The sequence below is a fragment of the Hyperolius riggenbachi genome, chromosome 2 (genome assembly GCF_040937935.1).
Source record: "Hyperolius riggenbachi isolate aHypRig1 chromosome 2, aHypRig1.pri, whole genome shotgun sequence".
Classification (NCBI taxonomy): Eukaryota; Metazoa; Chordata; class Amphibia; order Anura; family Hyperoliidae; genus Hyperolius; species Hyperolius riggenbachi.
In genome coordinates this window covers 219412458-219437323 of record NC_090647.1, presented here as the reverse complement: position 1 = coordinate 219437323, position 24866 = coordinate 219412458, and the positions used below count along the sequence as shown (strand labels likewise).

The following is a 24866-nucleotide window of genomic DNA, read 5'->3' as shown; positions in this document are numbered from 1 at the left end:
TGAGAGTCTGGATTCTGTTTGTAGGTATTTTTAATCATTCCTCTTTACAAAACATCTGTAGTTCATTCAGGTTTGATGGCTTCCGAGCATGGACAGCTCTCTAAAGCCCAAGCTACACGATACGATTCTTTATACGATTCTATTTACGATCCGAATAAATTCGACATGTCCGATCAGGATTCGATTCAATTCGATTTGCCATTATTTTGCAATGGCAAATCGAATTGAATTGAATCCTGATCGGACATGTTGGATATAATCAGATCGTAAATAGAATCGTAATCGAATCGTATAAAGAATCGTATCGTGTAGATTGGGCTTTACTTACACCACCGATTTTCAATTATATTAAGATCTGAGGAGCGAGATGGCCATTCCAGAACGTTGTGCTTGTTGTGCGTGAATGCCTTAGTGGATTTTGAGCAGTGTTTAGGGTCATTGTCTTGTTGAAATATCCAGCCCAGGCGCAGTTTCAGCTTTGTCACTGATTCCTGGACATTGTTCTCCAAAATCTGCTGATACTGAGTGGAATCCATGTGTCCCTCAACTTTGACAAGATTCCCAGTACCTGCACTTGCCACACAGCATCATGGAACCACCACCATATTTTACTGTAGGTAGCAGGTGTTTTTCTTGGAATATTGTGTTTTTATTCCATGCATAATGCCCCTTATTATGCCCAAATATTCATCACTCCACAGCACCTTATTCCAGAATGAAGTTGGCTTGTCCAAATGTGCTTCAGCATATCTCAAGCGGCTCTGTTTGTGCTATGGGCGGAGAAAAGTCTTCCTCTGCATCACTCTCACATACAGCATCCCCTTGTGTAAAGTGCGCCGCATGGTTGAACGATGCACAGTGACTCCATCTGCAGCAAGAAGATGTTGTGGGTCTTTGGTGCTGGTCTGTGAGTGGACTTACTGTTCTCACCATTTGTCGCGTCTATTCGAGATTTTTCTTGGTCTGCCACTTTGAGCCTTAACTTGAACTGTGCCTGTGGTCTTCCATTTCCTCAATATGTTCCTAACTGTGGAAACAGACCGCTAAAATCTCTGAGATAGCTTTCTGTATTCTTCCCCTAAACCATGATGGCAAACAATCTGTCTTCAGGTCATTTGACAGTTGTTTTGAGACCCCCATGTTGCTACTCTGTGGAGAAAATGAAACTTACAATTGACCCCCTTATGCTGGGGATACACGGTACGTTTCTGTACCGTGTATCGACCAGCTGATCCGGCCAGCTGATAATATTCAGCTGGCCCAATCAAGCCGCTCGACTCCCGCCTGCTCGATCCCCGCCAGCGGACAATGGCAGAGAATCGAGCGCTGATAAGTTAGTGCCGGCGGGGACGAGCGGCAATCGATCCACGGGGACGCGGCCGAAGTCGATCCGGCGGCCGGATCGACCCGTGTATTTTAGGCATTAAATACTCTCTCATAATTGGATTCACCTGTGTATGTAGGTCAGGGGTGACTGAGATTACCAAGCCAATTTGAGTTCCAATAATTAGTTCTAATGGTTTTGGAATTAATAAAATAACAGTGCCCAAATGTATGCACCAGCCTAATTTTATTTAAACAATTATTGCACACTTTCTGTAAATCCAATAAACTTAACCCTCCTGGCGGTGTAATAAATTCCGCCAGGAGGCAGCGCAGCAGTTTTTTTTTTTTTTTTTCAATCATCCCCCCGCCTGCTTCGGCGATCTCCGATCAGGAAATTCCGTTCAAAGAACGGGATTTCCTGGAGGGCTTCCCCGTCACCATGGCAACGGGGCGGAATGACGTCACCAACGTCATTGGGAGTCCCGATCCACCCCTCAGCGCTGCCTGGCACTAATTGGCCAGGCAGCGCACGGGGTCGGGGGGGAGGCGGATAGCGGCAATCGAGCGCGGGGCGGCGGCGATTGATGTGCTGACGCAGCTAGCAAAGTGCTAACAAAAAAAAATAAAAAATTAAGCAAATCGGCCCAGCAGGGCCTGAGAAAACCTCTTGCGTTCGGGGTTACCGCCAGCAGGGTTGCCAACCGTCCGTCTATGGACGGACAGTCCGTACAAATCACTTGAAATTAATCATGTCCGTACTGTCCGTATTTACAAGGTTGCTGTCCGTCAAAATAAATCAATTTCACAGTTTTCGGTTCATTCCTAGAGAGCCAGCACAGCTCCCACTGTAACAGCACAGTTCAGCAAGCCTGAACAGTTACAGCAGGGATAGAAGTCTGCTGCCGCCTCCTTCTCCTCCCGCCCTCCAATCAGAAGCCTTCTTTTCCGGGTGTAGCTCTCTCCAGCCAATAGAAGCGAGAGAGACAGCCAAGCGTGACACGCCCCCACAACCCCGGAGTCCTGGTCTCGGCCATGCGGAGGAAACTGTTATCCCTGAAGTCCTTCTCCAGGTATCACTGTCTGCAATCCTCCTTATCTCTGCTGCTCACAGCCTGTCAGATTCAGCTCTCCTGCAAGCCAGGAGGAAGCTGATCAGTGTGGCATGCTGCGGGACTTCAGATGGAGGAATCCTCCGTGCTCTGCACTGTTATCTGCTGGGCAGCATTCTTCAGAAATCTGGATGGGGTCACAGGAGGGATGGGAGCAGCTCTATAGACAGGGCATGAGGGGGGGGGGGGGGGGTATTTACATTGACAAGGAGTGAAGGAGAGCCAGGGTGATTCACAGCTGAAACCTGAGCCACTAGCTTTGTACAGATAAAATTACTGGGATCCTGCTCTGAAATGGAAACTGTGCATGGTGTCACTTTATAATGGCTTGTGAGCTGCTCTGATCAGGCCAGTTTACAGCTTTCCCCTCTATTTGCTATAGAAGCTGGGGTCTATAGATTGTGAGCTAGTCTGAGGACAGTAAAGTGCTGCAGAAGAGGTCAGTGCTATATAACTACATAGTAATATGGCAGGACATTAGACTATAGCCCCATACACACGTCGGATTTCCGTGAACAACGGGTCGTTTGAACGTCCCGTCGTTCGCCCGCTAAATCGGGCGTGTGTACAGACTGTCGTTCGCTTGATAAGAGTGAGTTGATCGCTCAAACTCACTCTTATCAAGCGAACGACAGTCTGTACACACGCCCGATTTAGCGGGCGAACGACGGGACGTTCAAATGACCCGTCGTTCGCGGAAATCCGACGTGTGTATGGGCCTTATGACTGGGTTAGAATGTGAGGTCCTCTGAGGACAGTCAGTGACATGACTATTTACTCTTTAATGTGCTGCAGATGATGCCTGTGCTATATAAATGCATAATTCCTTCAATTCCTCTTTTTTGTATAGCGCTTTCATCCTGTCAGACTCAAAGCGCTTGCGAGGCAGCCACTAGTGCGCACTCAGTAGGCAGTAGTAGTGGTAGGGAGTCTTGCCCAAAACTCCTTACTGAATAGGTGCCGGCTAACTGAATAGGAAGAGCCCTTAACCATTACACTATCTAGCCAATAATTATTTGGTAGGACATTAGACTATGGTAGGATTAGATTGTGAGCTCCTCTGAGGACAGTCAGTGACATGACTATGTACTCTGTAGTGTGCTGCAGAAGATGTCAGTGCTATATAAATACATAATAATATGGTAGGACATATGACTATGATAGGGATTAGAGTGTGAGCTCCTCTGAGGACAGTCGGTGACATGATTATGTACTCTGTAGTGTGCTGGAGAAGATGTCAGTGCTATATAAATACTTAATAATAATAATACAGCAGGCATTGCATTTTGACTGTGGTATGGATTAGATTGTGAGTTCCCCTGAGGACAGTGAGTGACCTGACTATGTTAAATGCTGTGGAAGATCATGTCAAAATTAATAATAATGCCCAGAGCTTTGTGCTACCCACAACTCTACTTGAAGTGAACCTAAACTGAGAAGGATGTGGATTTTTTCTTTTAAAATGATAACAGTTGCCTGACTCTCCTGCTGATCCTGTGTCTCTAATACTTTTAGCCACAGCCCCTCAACAAGCATGCAGATCAGGTGCTCTGACTGAAGTCAGACTGGATTAGCTGCATGCTTGTTTCAGGTATGTGATTCAGCCACCACTGCAGCTGAAGAGATCAGTACAACTGCCAAGCAACTGGTATTGTTTTAAAGGAAACCTCCAAATCCCTCTCAGTTCAGGTGCACTTTAAAAGTGCGCTTTTGACTCCGCCCCCAACTCCGCCCCCTGTCCGTCCAAAATTTTGGGTGTCCTGCTTTTTTAGGCCTTTTGTCCGTCAAAAATTAGAAATTAGGTTGGCAATCCTGACCGCCAGGGAGGTTAATTTCACTTCTCAAATATCACTGTGTGTGTCTCCTATATGATATATTTAACCAGGGCTGTGGAGTCGGAGTTGGAGTCAGAGTCGAGGAATCACAGCAATTTTGGGCACCCGGAGTCGGAGTTGGAGTTTTCATAAACTGAGGAGTCGGATGATTTTTGTACAAAATCCACAGCCCTGTTAAGTATTAGGCTAAGGAGTCGGAGTTGAGGAGTCTGAGAAATTTTGGGCACCCGGAGTCGTGGTTTCATAAACCGAGGAGTTGGAGTTGGAAGATTTTTGTACAAACTCCACAGCCTTGTATTTAACTGACATTTTTGACAATTGTTTCGGAGCCACGGCAGGTCTCCTTCAGAATGTGCACATTCTGAAGAAGGAGACCTGCCGTGGCTCCGAAACAAATGTCATTCTTGTGTTGATGGAGCAATAAAGGAGAACGATTGCACTTTGAAGCAGGTGTGCTAGCCTAAACTTCATTCAACCATTGACTTTTGTGGTGCTGGGGATTAGCACCATCTAGGCTATGCACCCACATCTTGGGGTAAGGTGTGCCACAACCACAGTGACTATACGTTAACTGACATTTTTATCGTAACAACCAACGATTTATACAGGAAAATCATGACAATTAACAAGGTTGCCCAAACTTTTGCACCCCACTGTATATCCCTCCACTGGCTTCCTATCCAGTCGAGAATCAGATTCAAGATACAAATCTGTCCACAAAACTTGCCCAACCTACATTTCCAAACTTACCCAGAGGTACACACCTAGCCACTCACTCCACTCCTCCAATGAACCTCGCCTGACTGCACCCCGCATCACCAAATCCCATGCACGCTTTTAGGACTTCTCAAGAGCTGCTACAACACTATGGAACTCCCTACCTCCCCCCATTAGGGTTTCCTCCTCCAACATCTTGAAGAAGGCCATGAAAACTCACCTTTTTACTCTGGCTTACCCCCCCCACTAGTGTTCTAAACCCACAGCTGAACTCTGGTCCCCTACCTTCTGTGTCCCCACCTCTCCCTCTTGATTGTAAGCCTTCGGGCAGGGTCCTCCTCACGTCTCCTACTTGTTCACGCACCTCCACTACCGTACATCCATCCTATGGATCTGAGTGAACTCTACTTACCTAAGCTCCATGCTCCCATCCAGTGACTGACCAAGCATTACCTTGTACTCATACTGTGCTGTGTGATCTGGTTTTTCTTGTATTCCTGTATTGTCTTATTGCTGTATGTCACCCCTAAATATGGTCTGTAACCTTAACTAAATGTCCAGTGCTGCGTAATATGTTGCCACTTTATAAATACAATAATAAAAATAATATACTGTAAATATATTAGGCCCTTACTAATCTTTATTGCTATACATGCACGTATAGCAATATAGATTAGTAAAGTCCTAATATATGTACAGTATATTATTTTAATTATTAATTGTATTTATAAAGTGGCAACATATTACGCATATTGCCTTCTCTGAAATTCAGAGTGATTCAGCTAATTCAGCTGTCTGTTCAAAACTACAAGGTCAGATGTTCCAGATAAACAAATTACAGTTAGGTTGTTCTGACTTGCATAAATTGTTTTATCAAGCCATATGTCATTGAATATTTAACTAAAAAGCAAATATTGGTAACTATCTCAGACCATAGTCTTATTTCATAAATAGCGTTGGCTAAAACTGATGACACTAATTGTGTATTTCATGCATTTATGCTTTAAAAAAAATAAATAAATAGTATATAAAGGATTGCAATAAAAACAAAAAATAAATAAAATACAAAATTGACTTGCGCCTCGAGACTTCCAAGTACATAAGCTCTTTATATCTGGTGGTTCACATGGGCGTCTTGGAGCAGCAGCAGTTCATTTAACAAACTTCGCAGCGGTTCCCGGCGTTTCATTGGGCTCTATTCACAATGAGGCATGCGGTAAAGGATTTTTAACCGCAAAATTACCGCCAGTGGTAATCTCCGCATTTGTTTCCACATTTACTAAAATTTTCCGCATGTGGTAAAAAAAAAAAAAAAAAAAAAAGAAAGCGGAAACAGCTATTAAACGTGCGGTAAAAAGGTTGCATGAAAAATTGTTCAAAAATAAATAAATAAATAAAATAAATAAAAAAGTAAAAGTCCAGCAAGCACAGCACTTAAGCCTTCAGACTTCATTTAAATCAATGGGAAGCTAAATAGATCAACTACTACTTGTAGGTGAATATATATATATATATATATATATATATATATATATATATATATATATATATATATATATATATATATATATATATATATATATACACATATACACACACACATATATATATATATATATATATATATATATATACACATATATACATATATATATATATATATATATATATATATATATATATATATATATACAAGGGATCAGCAGCTCCACGAGGATATCCCAAGTATAGGGAAAGTGTGCAAGCAAACAGAGGATTCCCCAGGTCCTCGGTAAATACAAGAAAGTTCCACAACGGTTTGCAGCACACCGTTGTGGAACTTTCATATATATATATATATATATATATATATATATATATATATATATATATATATATATATATATATATATATATATATATATATATATATATATATATATATATATATATATATATATATATATATATATATATATATATATATATATATATATATATATATATATATATATATTTTTTTTTTTTTTTTTTTTCCCGGTACTTAACGCACAAATAATGCGCCTTAATTTTTTAGAGAATTTGGATTTTCTGCGGAAAATAAATACCGACTTTTGCGGAACTTTTTCCGCATTACTACGGAACATTTACTGCACTTTTTCCTCATGCGGAAAATTTTGTGAATGTCAACATGGCTTTGTTTTGGTCGCAAATTTCCCGCAAGTACTTAACCTATTTTGGTTCCTGGAAGTAGAAACTACGTCCAGGAACCATGCGCGCTCCCGCGGCCGATCGCGTGTGTACGCGCTCTCCCGGCCCGCGGTTCGTTAGCCAGGCAATCAGTGAATCGGGCTATGGTGCCCGATCACTGATTCCTCTCCCCCGCTGAAAAAGCGACAGCTTTTCTCGGAAGCTGCGCCTTTTCTGGCTGTTACCTCCCCATGCGTCGCTCTAAGCGTTTGTTACGCTTAGAGTGACATCATGTAAACAAACTCATGGCCGCCATCTTGTGGCCAAAAAGTAATACTACAACTAAAAGTAAAAAAAAAAAAAAATAAAACTAAACACACATTTACATTATAAAAAACTATAGTTTACATCCCACCCTCCCAAAACTACCCAAATAAAATGTTTAACATAAAAAAAAAAAAAATAAATAAAAAAAAAAAATGTAAATATTTACCTAAGGGTCTAAACTTTTAAAATATCAATGTAAAGATGATATATTTCTATATTTTTTTTATTTTAAACTTGTAAATAGTGATAGATGCAAAACGGAAAAATGCACCTTTATTTCCAAATAAAACATTGTCGCCATACATTGTGATAGGGACATAATTTTAACGGTGTAATAACCGGGACACATGGGCAAATACAATACGTGAGTTTTAATTATGGAGGCATGTATTATTTTAAAACTATAATGGCTGAAAACTGAGAAATAATGATTTTTTTCTTATTCTTCCTGTTAAAATGCATTTACAGTAAAGTGGCTCTTCGCAAAATGTCCCCCCAAAGAAAGCCTAATTGGTGGCGGAAAAAACAAGATATAGATCAGTTCATTGTGATAAGTAGTGATAAAGTTATAGGCTAATGAATGGGAGGTGAACATTTCTCAAGTGAAAACGACGGAACGCGAATGGGTTAAAGTGAACCTCCAGACTAAAAATCGACTCAGCAGCACTGAAAAGGCATGGTGCTTCTTTAACAGTTTCACAGCATCAGAACTTTGTTTCTCTTATACAAGCCTCGTTTTTAGCTGCACAGAAGAAAACTGCCCGGGCTTTTTTCCCCTGATGCTGTGCAAAACATGATGGGATTTCTGAGGTTGTTCTCGTTCTGCTGCTTTGGTGATTTTTTTTTTTTTTTTTTTACATTTTGAATTTGACATTTGAAGCCTAGCGCATGCAGCTAGGAGGGGTTATCAGGACAAAGGACAGTTGGAACTGTGTCTTATGCTCCTTGTCACCTCCTTTCAACCAAAAAGATGGCAGCCCCCATGAATCAAACATTTGCCTGTTCTTTTAAAACCGGGTGGGTAAAAAATTATATTACCTATCTATTGTAATTAACTTTAACTAATGTAACTTAATGACAGTATGTTTGTTTAGGCTGAAGTTCCCCTTTAACCACATGCGGTAAGTCATTGTGAATAGAACCCATTGTGTTTTGACCCCCGGTGGGGAGACACTGAATACTGGATGCTAGACAAAGGACTCTAACCCAGCGTTTGTGCAAACGATGGGAAAATGGAAGTGGTGGTCGATCCCTTTTAAATGTTCTCATTGCCCACCAGAAACGACACGGTTACCACCCCAAGTGTCTGTTTGAACTAGCCCTTAGGGCCCTTTTCCACTAGCAATCGCTAGCGTTCACGCTGAACGCTAGCGATTGCTGAATCGCAATTACCGCCGATTCCCCGACGTTCGCGGCCGTGATTTTGCTATGCTATGCACTGCATAGCAAAATCGCGGCAAAAGTCGCTCCGCGGCGCGATCAAGTAAAAAACGAATCGCGGTAGTGGAAATTACCTACCGCGATTCCTATGTTAAAAAGCAAACCGTAGCGATTGTAAAATCGCTAGCGGTTTGCGTTTTTGCGATTCAGCCAGCGCAAACGCGCTGGTGGAAAAGGGCCCTAAAGGTCCATTCCCTGACAGGAAATATACTTATGATGATCACTAAGGCCCCTTTTACACTTAATCAGTTGGTGTGCGTTAGTACGCGTTGGTATGCGTTAGTGCGCGTTGGTACGCGGTTTTTCCATAGCAGTGCATTGGGAAGAAGATTTCAGTTAAAACGCGTTAAGTGTAAAAAGGTGCCATAGGAAAACATGGGACTTACTTTGAAAATCAGTTTTCTTTCCGTTTTAACTGAGAGCAACTGATTAAGTGTAAAAGGACCCTAAACTCTTCAGATTATTGTGGCTCTAACATTAACAAGCTGACACATAGCATTCCAGCGATTCTGGAGGCGTGTTTCGCCATCAGGGACAAAGATGATTTGCATATTCAGTAATGCATTGTGGGACACCTCAGAGCTCACTCCAAACTGAATAATTGCAAATACCTTAGGTTTTAAGAAGCAGGGCTGTGGAGTCGGTCCAAAAATCCACCGACTCCGACTCCTCAGTTTAGGATTCCTCCGACTCCTCTAATTTGCATATTACAATTTTGTTGATTAAAAGTATGTAACATGAAATTTGTCTCTTAACTGCCAACGCTTAGGAATTTTACAAGACAACTGAAGTGAGAAGGATATGTAGACTACTATATTTATTCCCTTTAGACTAAAACTAGTCCTTGGTAAGAGTACTTGTAAAAGGTACAAACCGGAACAAAGAACATCTATCAGGCCCTAGGCAATGTAAGTGTGGGTACATGTAAGAATGATGTGCAGGTACTCTGCAGGGGAATGAGGAGATTGTAAACAGACAACACCTCTGTGTTCAATGTGCACAGCATTCTCAGTGGATTCCCTGCAGCTCTGTGGGGAGTGCATATGTAGAGTATAGTACTACTGTGTAACAAAGTAAACTTGAGACAGATGAAATTAAAGTTTTATACATACCTGGGGCTTCCTCCAGCCGCCTACAGGATAATCAGTCCCTCGTTGTCCTCATCCGCCACCTGGATCCTCTGCTTTGAGTCCAGGTACTTGAGCCAGTCAGGCGTAGTGCGCATGCACACACTCCGCCGCCAGGAGCATACTACACCTGTGCAGCACTATTGCGCAGGTGCAGAATGTTCCTGGCTGTGGGAGCGGCATGTGGCCGGACAGCGCTGACTGGCTGAATTACCAGGACTCATAGCAGAAGATCCGGGTGGTGGAGGACAGCGAGAGACTGATTAGCCTGAAGGGGGCTGGAGGAAGCCCCAGGTATGTATAAAACTTTACTTTTCATCCGTCTCAGTTACCCTTTAATTTGTAGTCACCAAACCAAATTTTAACAACATATCAAATTATTTGATTTCATCAGCAAAGGGAGTGCATACATTTGCATAAATCAGCATCAATGCAGAATTATTTCCATCTCGTTGACCATCTCTATTAGTGACACAGCTACACATCAGGCTTTATTCTTACAGCATAGATGTTATTTAGTATATATAAGAGATTCCTGTGTACACATCATATAAACAGTCACAATCAGATATGTATATCTGACCTTAAAAATACGGGGACTGCTTTATTGAAGCAGCACAAGTAACTAATTTTGATTGGTTTATTTCATTTTTGTGGACTAAGCACAGCTATTACTGTATATATACTGTATATATATACATTATTTTTCATGACTATTATCTGAGAAATAGAACATTTTATCATATTTTCTATTTTAATTACAGTTACAAATTCATTAGGAGTCGGAGTCGGTGCATTTTTTCCCGACTCCGACTCCAGGCACCCAAAAGTGCCCGACTCCACGACTCCGACTCCACGACTCCGACTCCACAGCCCTGTTAAGAAGTCAAACTTCTGTTTTGCATAGCATATTAGTATGGAGGCTTTTTCATCTCTTAGGCTTTGAACACATTGCGTTCCCTCCGTGTGTCCCATCCGCATTGGCTGGTTTTTGAAGCTCCCCCCCCCTTTCTCGTTTTGTCTGCATTGGACGGTTCTCTTAAAGTGGATCCGAGATGAACTTTTACACATTGCATAATTGTGTTCCTTACATATAGTTTATAGGGCATTCCTCAAGCCAAATACTTTTTTCTTTTTGTTTAAATATTTTAATTCCCTATAAACTAAACAAGCCTCGCCCACAGCTTCTCCAAAACGCCAAGGCCCTCAGACCCATGTAGCAAGGGCTTATGGGAGCTCAGTCTGGGCAGGAGGAGGAGGAGGCTACTAGCCACTTATTTCAGATGCAGAGGGGAGGAGGGAGGGGGAGGGAGTGAGCTGAGGGCTGGAGATGCAGTTGCAGATTACCTGTGTAATGATTACAAACAGAACATGGCCGCTCTCACTGTATCACAGGAATAATTAATCATATTCTATTGAAGCTGCCTGCAGCTAGATATGCTGTGTAAACTATCTAAACTTTAGATAAGATATATAGACAATTACTTGTTATAGTTTTTCATCTCTGATCCGCTTTAAGCAGCAATTTCCATTAGTGCGATCCGATTGCGATGCGATTTTGGTCAAAGCGCAATCGTCGTCCTGCCGCGTTTTGTATGCGATTGAGCTGGACTATAATGAGTATAGTAGCTCAATCGCAATCGCATGGTGGAAATTGAAACGCGATTGCGATCGGAATCGCGATCGCATTCCATAGTGGAAAAGAGCCCTAAGTGTTTTTCTAAGCGCTTTTGCGGAGCGATTGCGTTTTATCACTTCCTGGCGTCAGTCAGGATGCGAACTCTTTGATCCAGAAAAGAATACAATGCATTTATTCTTAAAATGCTCACGCAATCTCTGCACAAAGCGATTTTGTCAGCGTTTTGCGGTTTCCTATACCTTCCATTGAGGCAGGACCACCTCAAAAATGGCCCAAGCACCGCTTATCTGAGCGGATCGGAAATGAACCGCTCAGATGTGAACTCTCTCATAGGGAATCATGACAAGAGCGCTTTCAGGGAGATGAAGATCACCAGTGTTTAAAGGACAACTGTAGTGAGAAGAATGTGATGGCTGTCCTATTTATTTCCTTTTAAACAATACTAGTTGTCTTGCAGCCCTGCTAATTTATTTGGCGGCAGTAGTGTCTGAATCAGACCAGAAACAAGCATGCAGCTAATCTTGTCAGATCTGACAATGTCAGAAACACCTGATCTGCTGCATGCTTGTTCAGGGTCTGTGGCTAAAAGTAGTAGAGTTAGAGGGTCAGCAGGGCTGTCATGCAACTGGTATTGCTAAAAAGGAAACAAATATGGCAGCCTCCATATCCCTGCCGTTACAGTTGTCAAAAACGCACTTAGTGTGAACAAGCCCTGACAGCTGGTTCACCATGAGCTTGCTGGGCAATCTGTAACTCTTCAGACAACTCCAGGCTCCTTATTGTACCTGGCCTCCCACCATCTCACTGCTGTAGCCCCAGTTTGTAATAGTGACTAGCATCAGGGCCCAGCGCATGCACAGTTCTCCCCTGGCGATGGCTGGTACACAGCTGTCTAGGAGTGCATACAGAAAGGGTGCATGGGTAAACTGTACATGCACCCACCTGTTTTCTAAGCAGATTGCCCAGTCCAACAGCAAGTGGAATAAAGCCTGCTGTCCTGAGAAGTGAATGCTGGGAATACATGATGACATTTTTCAGCAGATTTTCTGCTTGATCGTATTTCTGATCGATTTACATTCATTTCTATGAGAAATCGATCAGAAAAACGATTGAAAATCAAAGTGGACATGTCGGAAATTATCTATTGAACCATCTATCTGTCAAAAAATAACTCATGGTGTATTCCCAGCATGATAGACATCAAGACACTTATCAGGCTGAGAAAACATTGCATATAAGATTTTAGCACCAAACAATTCAAAGGGTCATTACTTTGGTTATGTTCTGCAGCTGAATGAAGCAGATTGTACATTATGCTAGGTACACACACAATGAGATTTACTGCCAGATGGATTATTTCCAACATGTCCAATCTGATTTCCCGATCAATTTTCCATAGAAGTAAATGGAATGGAAATCGATCTGGCAATAAATTTGCCAGCAAATCTTGTGTGTACGGAGCAGAAGGCTGACATAGCTGCAGTTTAGAATTTAGCCTAAAAAAGTGCACCTCAACGCATGCACAAGACACAAGGAAAACACAGATTAACTTATTCCGGACCGATGTAGTTAAAATCTACCTCCTGCCAGTGGCTGTGCAGCTCTGACAGGACACAGATTTCAACTATTTGCCAACACACACTCAATTTGTCCTCACCAGTCGCGCAGCTGTTCCGTCGCTATACTCGCCCACTCCACTGTCTCAGTGACAGCAGTTTCCGTATTTCAGTCAGGTTTCCTGACCGAAATGCGGAAGCTCTTCAGTCATTTGACTCCTGACCCTTGATTACTGTGAGCCAACCTGGCAAGGTCGGCATCTGCAACACGGGATCCCGGAACACTTGAGCTGCGGCGAGGGACAGATAAGCTGCCAGGGGCTGGAGGAAGCCCCAGGTAAGTAGATATTGTTTTTTTTCCCCACCTCGCACTTGTCCTTTAAAGGAAAAAATGCTCACAAAATCGCTTTGTGCGGCGATTGCGTTTGCGCTTTTAAGAATAAATACATTGTATTTATTTTCCAGGTCAAAAGGGGGGGGGGGGGGGGGGGGAAGAAAAAAAAAAAAAATTTGCTCTGCAAAAGTGCTTTACACAAAGCCTAGGGGTTCGGGTTCAGAGTGAAGAGCCTGTCTAATTCCCCCTCAGGTGCAAGTAGTCACAACTGTAACGTAATCTCTCAGCTGTGTCAGCACAGAAATTCTGTAGTCCTCAGCAAATTTGTAAACATAAGAGGTTAACCCTCTGTCTGCTTCCATGAAAGCAGGAAGTAGACACATTGCAGATTTTATTGCTAGAGTTCTCTGGGCTACAACAAACAAATGTTTCTCTATAAAAAAAGATTATGCTGTTACTTATCTTTTAGAGCAGAGAGTAAGATCTGAGTTCAGGTCTGCTTTTCTGCTATGCAACTGAGCACTGTGAACTAGCGCTGAATGTTTTTTTGTCTCTGTTCAATATCAGTGTCTCAAGAGTTCCAGACTTAAAATACATGTTTTACTTTTTTCTATCTCTCCCCTGATCTCAGAAGTTGTTTTCTGCCAGGAAAACTTTTATGGCTGCAATTTACTTATCAGTGAGGCTTACTATATTTCGGACTAGGTACCGACATAAGTTTTCACTTGCATGCCTGAAAATTAACTCTTTCAGGCAGCAAAATAAAACAAGATCAACAGACTGGTTATTAATGTAATCACTGTACATACACAGGTTTATCATGTCTCTTTTCACCAGGGCTGTGGAGTCGGTCCAAAAATCCACCGACTCCGACTCCTCAGTTTAGGATTCCACCGACTCAGACTCCTCTAATTTGCTTATTACAATTTTGTTGAATACCAGTATGTAACGTGAAATTCGTCTCTTAACTGCCAACGCTTATGAATTTTACAAGACAACTGAAGTGAGAAGGATATGGAGACTGCCATATTTATTCCCTTTAGTCATAGACTAAAACTAGTCCTTGGTAAGAGTACTTGTAAAAAGGTACAGACCGGAACAAAGAACATCTATCAGGCCCTAGGCATTGTAACTGTGGGTACATGTAAGAGTGATGTCCAGGTACTCTGCAGGAGAATGAGGAGATTCTTCCTCTTATTCACATTCTTCATGCACAATCTGAACAAGGTTTATGGGTGATAGACAACACCTCTGTGTTCAATGTGCACAACATTCTCAGTGGATTCCCTGCAGCTCTGTGGGGAATGCATATGTAGAGTTTAGTACTACTGTGTAACATAGTAAACCTGAGACAGATGAAATTAAAGTTTTATACATACCTGGTGCTTCCTCCAGCCCCCTTCAGGCTAATCAGTCCCTCGCTGTCCTCCTCTGCCACCTGGATCTTCTGCTATGAGTCCAGGTACTTGACCCAGTCTGGTGTAGTGCGCATGCACACACTCCGCCGCCGGGAGCATACTACACCTGCGCAGCACTATTGCGCAGGTGCAGAATGCTCCTGGCTGTGGAAGCGGCACGTAGCTAGACTGCTCTGACTGGCTGAATTACCTGGACTCATAGCAGAAGATCCAGGTGGTGGAGGAGGACAGCGAGGGACTGATTAGCCTGAAGGGGGTTGGAAGAAGCCCCAGGTATGTATAACACTTTTCTTTTCATCCGTCTCAGGTACCCTTTAATTTGTGGTCACCAAACCAAATTTTAACAGATCAAATTATTTGATTTCATGAGCAAAGAGAGTGCATACATTTGCATAAACCAGCATCAATGCAGAATTATTTCCATCTCATTGACCATCTCTATTAGTGACACGGCTACACACTACACATCAGGCTTTATACTTACAGCACAGATGTTATTTCGTATATATATGAGATTCCTGTGTACACATCATACATACTGTACAGTCACAATCAGATATGTACTGTATATCTGACTTTAAAAATACGAGGACTGCTTTATTGAAGCAGCACAAGTAACTAATTTTGATTGGTTTATTTAATTTTTGTTCACTAAACACAGCTATTACTGTATATATACATTATTTTAATGACTATTATCTGAGAAATAGAACATTTTATCATATTTTCTATTTTAATTACAGTTAAAAAATTCATTAGGAGTCGGCGCATTTTTTCCCGACTCCAGGCACCCAAAATTGCTCCGACTCCGACTCCATGACTCCGACTCCACAGCCCTGCTTTTCACCTCAGGTACACTTTAAGGGCCTTTTTCTACTGGCTGCAATACCCTTCAAAAAGCGCAGCAGTTTTGCTGATCGCTAGAGCACCACGATTTACATGTAAATTGCTGTGCTCATTTCCCACCAGTGTGCTACGCTTTTTCCCCACACGTGAACGCCCGGCTGTGTGATACTCATCGCAATCTCCCTCCGTTCCCGTTGGCTACTAGAAATTGTGGGTTGTGCGTATCGCAACACAGCACTATAGTGCTTGTGTTTCCAAGTGGAAAAAGGCCCTAAATGTGCTGAGTCACTTAGATGGAAGAAATATTCCGCAGTCAAGTGAGAACACCTGATCTAAACACTTGTCAAGATGTCAAAAAAGAAGAAAGTAATTATCAATAGGAGTTTAGATTCACACTGGTGTACCTAAAGGCAAAAAAAAGTCTCAAAATGCATACTCACCTTAAAAGAGGGAAGCCTCAGGATCAGTGGTGTCCAACTGGCGGGCTGGAGGCTGCATCCAGCCAGCCAACTGCTGGCTTGTCATCCTCCCTGTGCTCCGCCTCTGTGCCCCCCCCCCCTCCTTTCTGCCATAACTCACATGGCCCCAATCACTCGCCGCTCTGAGGTCTTTAGAGGCGTAGACCGGAAGTAACCATGGTGACTGAATGCTAAAGCACTCCTGCATCTCCAGAATGAAGCATCTAGATCCTCCTGGAGACCAGTGCTGCTGCCCGGGACTCTCTGGAAGATTGCAGCCATACTCCTCTTCCTGCATGAGTATGGCTGCACCTGTGGAGCAGCATGGAGCCTGAGCAGCTTTGGCTTACTAAGCATGCACAGCAGTGTCACACAGGTGCTGTGTGCCATGCTCGTACATGGCGGGGAGCTCGAACACAACTTATCAGATAAGGTCAGGTTGAATATCTGCCAGGGGCCCATGTGTTAGTACGCTGTGTTCCCTGTCTGGCCAGCAAGAAGTGACAAGCGCTTGTGATCACTTCCTGCTTTGGGTTATGCGGAAGTGCATGGAAACATATTGCAAAAATATGCTTCTGCGCATGCGCGCTGCCACACCAACTTTTTTAAAAACCCTGCGTCGCCACAGACTAGTATAACTTCCAGGGCGACGCAGATCACACGTGGTAATGTAGTTCTGCGTTATATTATTGACTTCTGGCATTAGGCTGCGGTAGCAGTGCAGCAATTTGTCGCACCGCACAAGTGTGAAAGGGCCCTGAGGATCTCCTCTTAAAAAGGACAAGTGTAGTGATAAAAATATGAAAGCTGCCATTTTAAAAAGGTACTCTGAGCAGAAGCATAACATTAAAAACTGGACTTACCTGGGGCTTTCCTTTCTCCAGCCCCCCATAGCCCACAAGGTCTTCCGGCATCCTCTGGGTCCCTTCCTGCTGGCGGCTCCGGTAATCTGACGACTTCGGTTGACGTTGCCTGTGCGCGCACCCGGCGTGTCACCATGCGTCCTGTGCGGTTAAGTCTTTAGAGAACCACACATGCACAGGACGCTTACGGCGACCGACATGACGACACGCCAGGTGCATGCACCAGTCGCCAGATTACTGGAGCCAACAGCGGAAGGGACCTGGAGGAAGTCCGAAAACCTAGTGGGCTAATGGGAAGGGGGGGCCAGGTGCTGGAGGAAGCACCAGGTAAGTCCATATTTTAATTTTATGCCTCTGCTCAGGGTCCCTTTAAACAATACCAGTTATCTGGCAGTCCTGCTGGTCTATTTGGTTGCAGTAGTGTCTGCATAATACCAGATACAAGCATGCAGCAAATCTTGTCAGATCTGACAATGCCAGAAACATCTGATCTGTTGCATACTTGTTCGGTGCCTATGACTAAAAGGATTAGATGCAAAGGATCAGCAGGATAGCCAGGCAACTGGTATTGTTTAAAAGGATATAAATATGGCAGCCTCCATATCCCTCTCGTTCTAGTTGTCCTTTAAGTAAATAGGTGACTTTAGCTAACTTTTTTATTTTAATCTGCCTCGGGTACACGGAGTCTGTTCATGTGCAGTAGTTCGCAACTGACCAGTCGCAGACTTTAAACACTTAAGCCCGAAGGGTTGAAATTTTTTTACATCCGAGCAACTTTCACCCCCCATTCATTTGCCAATAACTTTATCACTACTCATCACAATTAATTGATCTATATCTTGTTTTTTCCGCCACCAATTAGGCTTTCTGTGGGTGGTATATTTTGCTAAGAGCCACTTTACTGTAAATGCATTTTAACAGGAAGAATAAGAAAAAAATGGAAAAAATTCATTATTTCTCAGTTTTCAGCCATTATAGTTTTAAAATAATACATGCCTCCATAATTAAAACTCACGTATTGTATTTGCCCATATGCCCCGGGTATTTCACCATTAAAATTATGTCCCTATCACAATGTATGGCGACAATATTTTATTTGGAAATAAAGGTGCATTTTTTCCGTTTTGCGTCTATCACTGTTTAGAAGCCCATAATTTATTAAATCATATTGATATACTCCTTTGACATGCATATTTAAAAAGTTCAGACCCTTAGGTAACTATTTATGGTTTGTTTGTTTTTTTTTTTTTATTATTGTAATTTTTTTTTTTTTTTTTTTTTTTTTAATTTAAACTTGTATGTGGGTATTTTTTGGTGTGGGAGGTAAACAGGGGTTTTTTTTAATAGATTTATTTGTTTATCTTTAAAACTTTTTTTTTTAGGTGTAATTTGCTATTTGGCCACAAGATGGCCAGAATCAAAAAGTCCTGGGAGCGATCGATCTCGCTCCCAGGCAGAAGAAAGGAGACCAGAGCTCAGAAAAGCCGCAGCGTCTGAAGAGACGCTGTCGGCTTTTCTCCGGGGGGGTCCGATCAGCGAAAGGGATTTATAATCCCTTTCACTGATCGGTGGGCTAGCGGCCAGCAGCGGGGGCGCGCGCGACCCGCGGGATTGCGCGCAGCCCAACTGGACGAGAAATCTCGTCCAGTTGGGCTTAAGTGGTTAAGGCGCATACACACACCTGATTCCTGCAAATGACAGGCCGTCTGACCCGTCCGTGGGGCGGCTGGTCTGCCGACAGTTTGTCAGTGTGTACAGTCTGTCGGCAGGCTGATAAGGCTGTTTTTGACTGATCCGCTCAGCGGAACTGACAACCCGTCGTTCGCAGGAATCAGGCGTGTGTACACACCTTTACAGGTGCTGAGATCGGCACAGCAAAGGGAACCGGAAAGACGCTGCGGAAACTAACAGAAAGCTGGAAGAAGCCCGGGTAATTAATAAGCCTTCTGTTCCCTTAAGGCGCATACACATGCCGTATTTTTACAACTGACGGGTGCGCATGTGTATGCACCTTTAATCTCAGGTGAACTTTATTAAAGGACTTACGAGCCCAAATAGGTAAAAAAAGAGAAGTACCTTAATCACTTTTAAATGCACGGAGGACGCCATCCGCGCCCTCCGTGCAGTTCCACCGGGTCCCCGCAGTGTGATAGCCCCCCGTGCCGCTCCCGACCCCACGGACGGGGTCGGACTCCCCTTCCTCTCCTAAGATGGCCGCCGGAACTGGCCGCGGCTGCGCAGTCCGCATACACGTCAGTGCGGCTGCGCAGCTCTAGGGCCCTCCCCCCAATCCACGCACAGTAGCGTGGATCGAGGGGGGGGGGGGGGGGGGAGGCACTGGAGCTGCGCAGCCGCACTAACGTGTATGCGGACTGCGCAGCCGCGGCCAGTTCCGGCGGCCATCTTAGGAGAGGAAGGGGAGCCCGACCCCGTCCGTGGGGTCGGGAGCGGCACGGGGGGCTATTACACTGTGGGGACCTGGCGGAACTGCATGGAGGGCGTGGATGGCGTCCTCCGTGCATTTAAAAGTGATTAAGGTACTTCTCTTTTTTTACCTATTTGGGCTCGTAAGTCCTTTAAGTGACCTGCAAAAAAAAAAAAAAAAAAAAAAAAAAAAAAGTGGGTGTGTGCTCTGCACACCCACTCTTTTTGGAGGTCACGTAATAAAATGCACCCGAGACCCTCTCTACTTCTCTTCAGAATCAACTTTATTCACCAAGTACGGCAGGCGCCGCACCAGAAATTATTTGTGGACACATGGCAATTTAATAGTGCAATAATGACAAACATGAAAAACAATAATAGCAGTAATGCAACAAATAACACTCTTGGTGCGGTTAGGCAAGACAATTTATCAAGCCAGACATGGTGCGGTAGCATGTGGAGCAGTGCAACCAGCCGCGGACAGCTCGGGGGCTGCGTACTCTCGTCTGCTGGGGCGGCTTAGGGAAATTTGCGGGACTCAGTTTAGAGAGAGCTTGAGTTGAGTAGGAGGACTGCTTGGGGGAAGAACGTGTTTCCAGTACAAGTAGAGAGAGTCTGGGTTAATCAAAGATTTTTTTATTTTTTTTTTTCTGTAAAAAGGGAAAATGACTGCAAACAAGTAGCTATATTAAGGCTGCTTTCACATTAAGACGTTACAGGCGCACGTTAGTTCAGCCTGTAACGCAGCCCACCGCACAGTAATGAAAATTCAATGGGCTGTTCACGGTGCCCACGTTGCATTACATTGTAACGCAGCATGTCCGTTGAGAGTGCTGCATGCTGTGCGTTATGCGCAGCTAAGCTGCGTTAGACTGTGCGCACATGCTCAGTAGTGTTGGAGGAGGTCTTCCCTCCTCCTCCTCGGTCAGGCACATGGCTAGTATTCACTGCACGGTGTGACGTGCAGCGTTTACTTCCTGGAGCGTCGCTCGCACATGGCTAATATTCACTGCACGGTGTGACGTGCAGTGTTTACTTCCTGGAGCGTCGCTCTGTGCGGTGATTGGCCGGCGGGACCACGTGATGCCGCATACATCCAAGAGTACGCACCACGGACGCCAGAGTGAGCTGCACAACGCGGCTCACTCTGACGTCCACATCCAGGAGCACCAGGCGTTACGTTAGGGGCACATTATGCGACCATAACGTCCCCTAAAACGCAACGTCTTAGTGTGTAAGTATCCTAAATGTTTTACATATTAAAACCATCATAGTTGAATAGTAAAGAATTAAAAATGCATCTATATTTTTCATTGAACAGACAAATGTATCAGAATAGTCACATCTCCACAAAACTGATTTTTACATTACATATAAATCACTTGTGGAAACCGGAGATAAGTGTGTTGACATGCTAAATACCTCTGCATTAGATACTGGAAAATATGACTACCTGCCAAGTTTCAACTGGATCCAGCAAATGGAAAACAGAATTTACAAGAACTGGCAAACCACAGGGTTTCGTTTTTTCTAGGGTAACTCAGGCAGATTTCCACTGGAGAAAAAAGTAGACAACATGTCTAATATATCATCATCAGCTACCGTGAGGAACAGCTTTTGTAAATGGAAGAAAGGTACAGACATCTAGTGAAGGAATGCACTTTGTAGTGGCGATTGCTGTCTGCCTGCAGGGTATGGATGGATTGTTCACAGCCGATCTGTCCCACCACAGTGTTTTGTCAAGACATCTCCTGAACAGGATGGGAGTGACAAAACACAATGACTGACACGTGCAAGGATGCTGGGAGCAGGACTCCCCCAAAGGGAATAAAGGACCCCCTGCTTTAATAAAACAAACAAACACAGACCCTGGCTGGCACTTCTATTCCCAGAGGTCAGCCTGTGTTGGCTGAAAGGGGGGGGGGGGGGGGGGGTAGGCGGCACTGCAGGTTCCCTCCCCCTTTCCTATGAATGGAGGCACAAAACGTGGCAGCTAACTGAAGCACTCTCTTGTCTACATCTTCACATGTGGGCGGATCTGGGTGGGCTTCTTGTTAACCCCTCACAGAAAAAGCCTAGCTCTCCTGTAATCAGCTGAGATCCATGTGATGATCAACCAGCCACAAACTCGTGCTGCAAGTTGTAACAATGTAACCACATGTCATGTATCATATTCCCATCCGTCCCGCTAGCTACACCGATCAGCCTCCGATCCCCAGCAGCGCTTACCTGCTGTACACCAGGCAGTCCATATGGTTGATCTCCTTGTCCGATCGGTAGCGGCGGTAGTCTTCCCACAGGTCTTTGATGGCGGTGACAGCCAGGATGAAGAGCACGGGGGCCAGTGCCAGCTCCGGCTTGAAGGCATTGACGGCGGGCACGAAGTTGAGCAGGGCGATGAACACGAAGTAGACATTGGCCAGGCGGTGGAACTGCTCGAAGAGGTTCTTGGGCAGGAAGGACAGCGCCGTGTACTTGGTGGTCTTGATGGAGTTACCGGCGTATAGCCGGTTGGGGTTATCGGCAGCCGCCTTGCCGGAGGAGTCGTACAGCAGGTTGGAGCGGACAGATCTCACCTTACTCTCCTTACTTTTCCTCCGCTTCTTCTTCCTCCGCACTCTGCCCTCTTCATCCCTCGCCACCTGGCACTTGGGATCCCCATCATCTCCTGCCGCCATCAGCCTCCTCTTCGGCAATCACACTCGCAAACTCGTCTACAGAGGCTACTTTTTCCGCTTAGCATGTCCCACGCCAAAACAAACCATTGACAATGAGAAAGTCAGCCCTCAGGGATAAAGAAAACAAACCCGTAAGATCTCATCATCCTGCCTGTAAGCTACACCCAGAGCACACACAGCCAGAGGGCGGGCGCAGGCGGGGGGGGGGGCTCTGCTTCGTTATCGCAGGTACTTTAGCTTCCCGCTTCTCGGTAATCGCTTCCCAAACTTTTTGATCGCTACTTGAGTTGAGAGATGAAGCCCCGCCTCCTTCTCCGCGGCCTCCTCCTGCGTGGTGCTCCGACCGAGTAGCAGTCCCGCATAGTTTCCGCTTCGCTGCTGAACACTGGTGGAGAGAGAGGGGGGAGGCTGGCTGGTCTGTGGAAGAAGTCTGAGCAGATCCAAGCCAGCTGTCCCTACAGCAAATATACTCCAAATTCAATACCAGTGTCTCATTAGCACAGGGAGATAAGTCACCTAGTCTGCGCTGATGAGATTTATGAGCTGGATCTCCAGACTATTGTGTGCGAAAATGGATCAGCTCAGGGTCGCCAGTCCACTTTGGACAATTGGCTACTCTTTTCTACCTTTGTTCCCCACCGTACCTTGCACAATGCAAAGAGGGAATATTTAATTTGAGATAAAAACCGGACTAAATAAAGCTGGCCGTGCAGTATTCAGGTGGTCATATATCTAGTGATGAGTAGATTCGAGAATCATGGGAGGCCTAATATGGGAAGAGAAGAAATTACTTACTATCAATTTTCGCCTTATCATGCAAAGCACACGAATATAGCAGTTCATTTTGAAATGTGCTATTTCGCATCGAAATTCGCCATGTAATATCTAAATGTGCGATTTCGCATCAAAATTCGTCATATAGTGCTATTTCGCATCAAAATTCGCCATGTAGACAAAAACGCAAAAAATGAAGATACATTTTACGAATATTAAACGAACACGAAAATGGCATTTTCGCATCGAAAATGCCTTTGGCGAAAATTTGCGAGCAACCCTAATTCGATTAAGAGACAGATCTCTCTCTAATCGAATCTGATGGGAGAGAGATTTGTCAGCTGTTCGTACAACGCAGGTCAATGTTCCATCGATTTCAGCATGAAAGCTTGCGGGAATCAGCCTGGTGATGTCACCTTGCAGCCCCCCAGGCTCTGTGCCCCCTAGTGTAAAATGTGCCTGGTGCATGAATACTTTACCTGTGAGTGTCCACCGTTGGCTCTCTCTCCGCACTCTTCCTCCCATACTCCGCCCAACGTGGCTGCCAGCATAATGTGAGCGCGTGTATGACGTCACACGCGCCCACATTACGCCAGCAACATGTGGGGTGCGTGTATGGGAGGAGGAGTGAGGAGACAGAGCCAGTGTTGGACACCAACAAGTAAAGTATTCATGCACTGGGGGGGGGAAGTACAAAAAGATAGGAAAACTTCGACCTTGGGAAAAAAAAAACGGTATCTTTCCGGCCAGCCGGTGCACAGCGTCCTCAGGCACACCACCCCTGTGAAAACATATAGCAATGGAAAAAGGACACTGCACTCAAAGGCTGAAAGCAGCAACAAGCTGTATTGGAGCAGCAAGGTAGTACGCACACGTGTGTACTACCTTGCTGCTCCAATACAGCTTGTTGCTGCTTTCAGCCTTTGAGTGCTATGTTGCACTGGGGGAAGGGGGCACATGTTATACTAGGGTGTACAGTGCCGGAGGTTCTGTTGCGTTCGTCACTCGTCTTGATCGAGCATGTCAGCCCGACCTCTTGCAGCATGTCCCATCAATACATGCAACCAATTTCGGCCCGAAATTGGTTGCATCGTTGATCAGGCATGCTCCTGCCAGCACCGATTTCCATGCAATTCGATTATAATAATTGAATCAGATGGTTGACCAGCCGCCAAGTTGCCTGAGGGCCCATACATCTAGCAATGTATGGGCAGATCGACCAAGCGATCTGTTGGCTGCCCATACACTGCAGGCTGATTCCAGATTGATTTCAGCATGAAACCTATTGGGAATTGGCCTCTTGATGATGCATTTGTCGCCTCCGCCACTGTCCCCCCAAATGTTAATGTGCCCCCTTGGTGACATCACACATGTGCCATATGCTATACGTGGCAGACATTTGGGGCACACATGGGGAAACAGGAGTAGCTGGTCACCCTTGTCAGCTGGGACAGGTGAGGTTTGATTGCATGGCCACTTTAACGTTTGTAGCCGGGGGTTCCATCGTGTTCGCCAGGCATCTCGATATTGCATGCACTTGATTGACCACGTTGGCCCAAGATTTTACAGTGTGCTTGATTAATACAATCAAATGTTTTTGTCTCGAAAATTGATCAAATTGCCGATGGGGCATGCTTGTTGCAGCACCAATTGTCATTGCATGGTCGATCGGGCCACTAAATCAGCAGTTGGCTGATGGTGTAATGGTTAAGGGCTCTGCCTCTGACACAGGAGACCAGGGTTCGAATCTCGGCTCTGCCTGTTCAGTAAGCCAGCACTAATTCAGTAGGAGACCTTTGGCAAGTCTCCCTTACACTGCTACTGCC

General features: G+C 44.5%; 1 protein-coding gene across 1 annotated transcript in view; it reads right to left on the bottom strand.

Moving 5' to 3' along the window:
* ATP10A (ATPase phospholipid transporting 10A (putative)) overlaps positions 1–22523 on the bottom strand; it is a 169196-nt gene extending 146673 nt beyond the window's left edge. Inside the window, exon 1 of the mRNA XM_068268154.1 lies at positions 21818–22523. Coding sequence (XP_068124255.1) covers positions 21818–22266 — 449 coding nt within the window. The 5' untranslated portion in view covers positions 22267–22523. The remainder of the gene's footprint in view (positions 1–21817) is intronic.
* Between the last annotated feature and the right edge of the window lie 2343 nt (positions 22524–24866).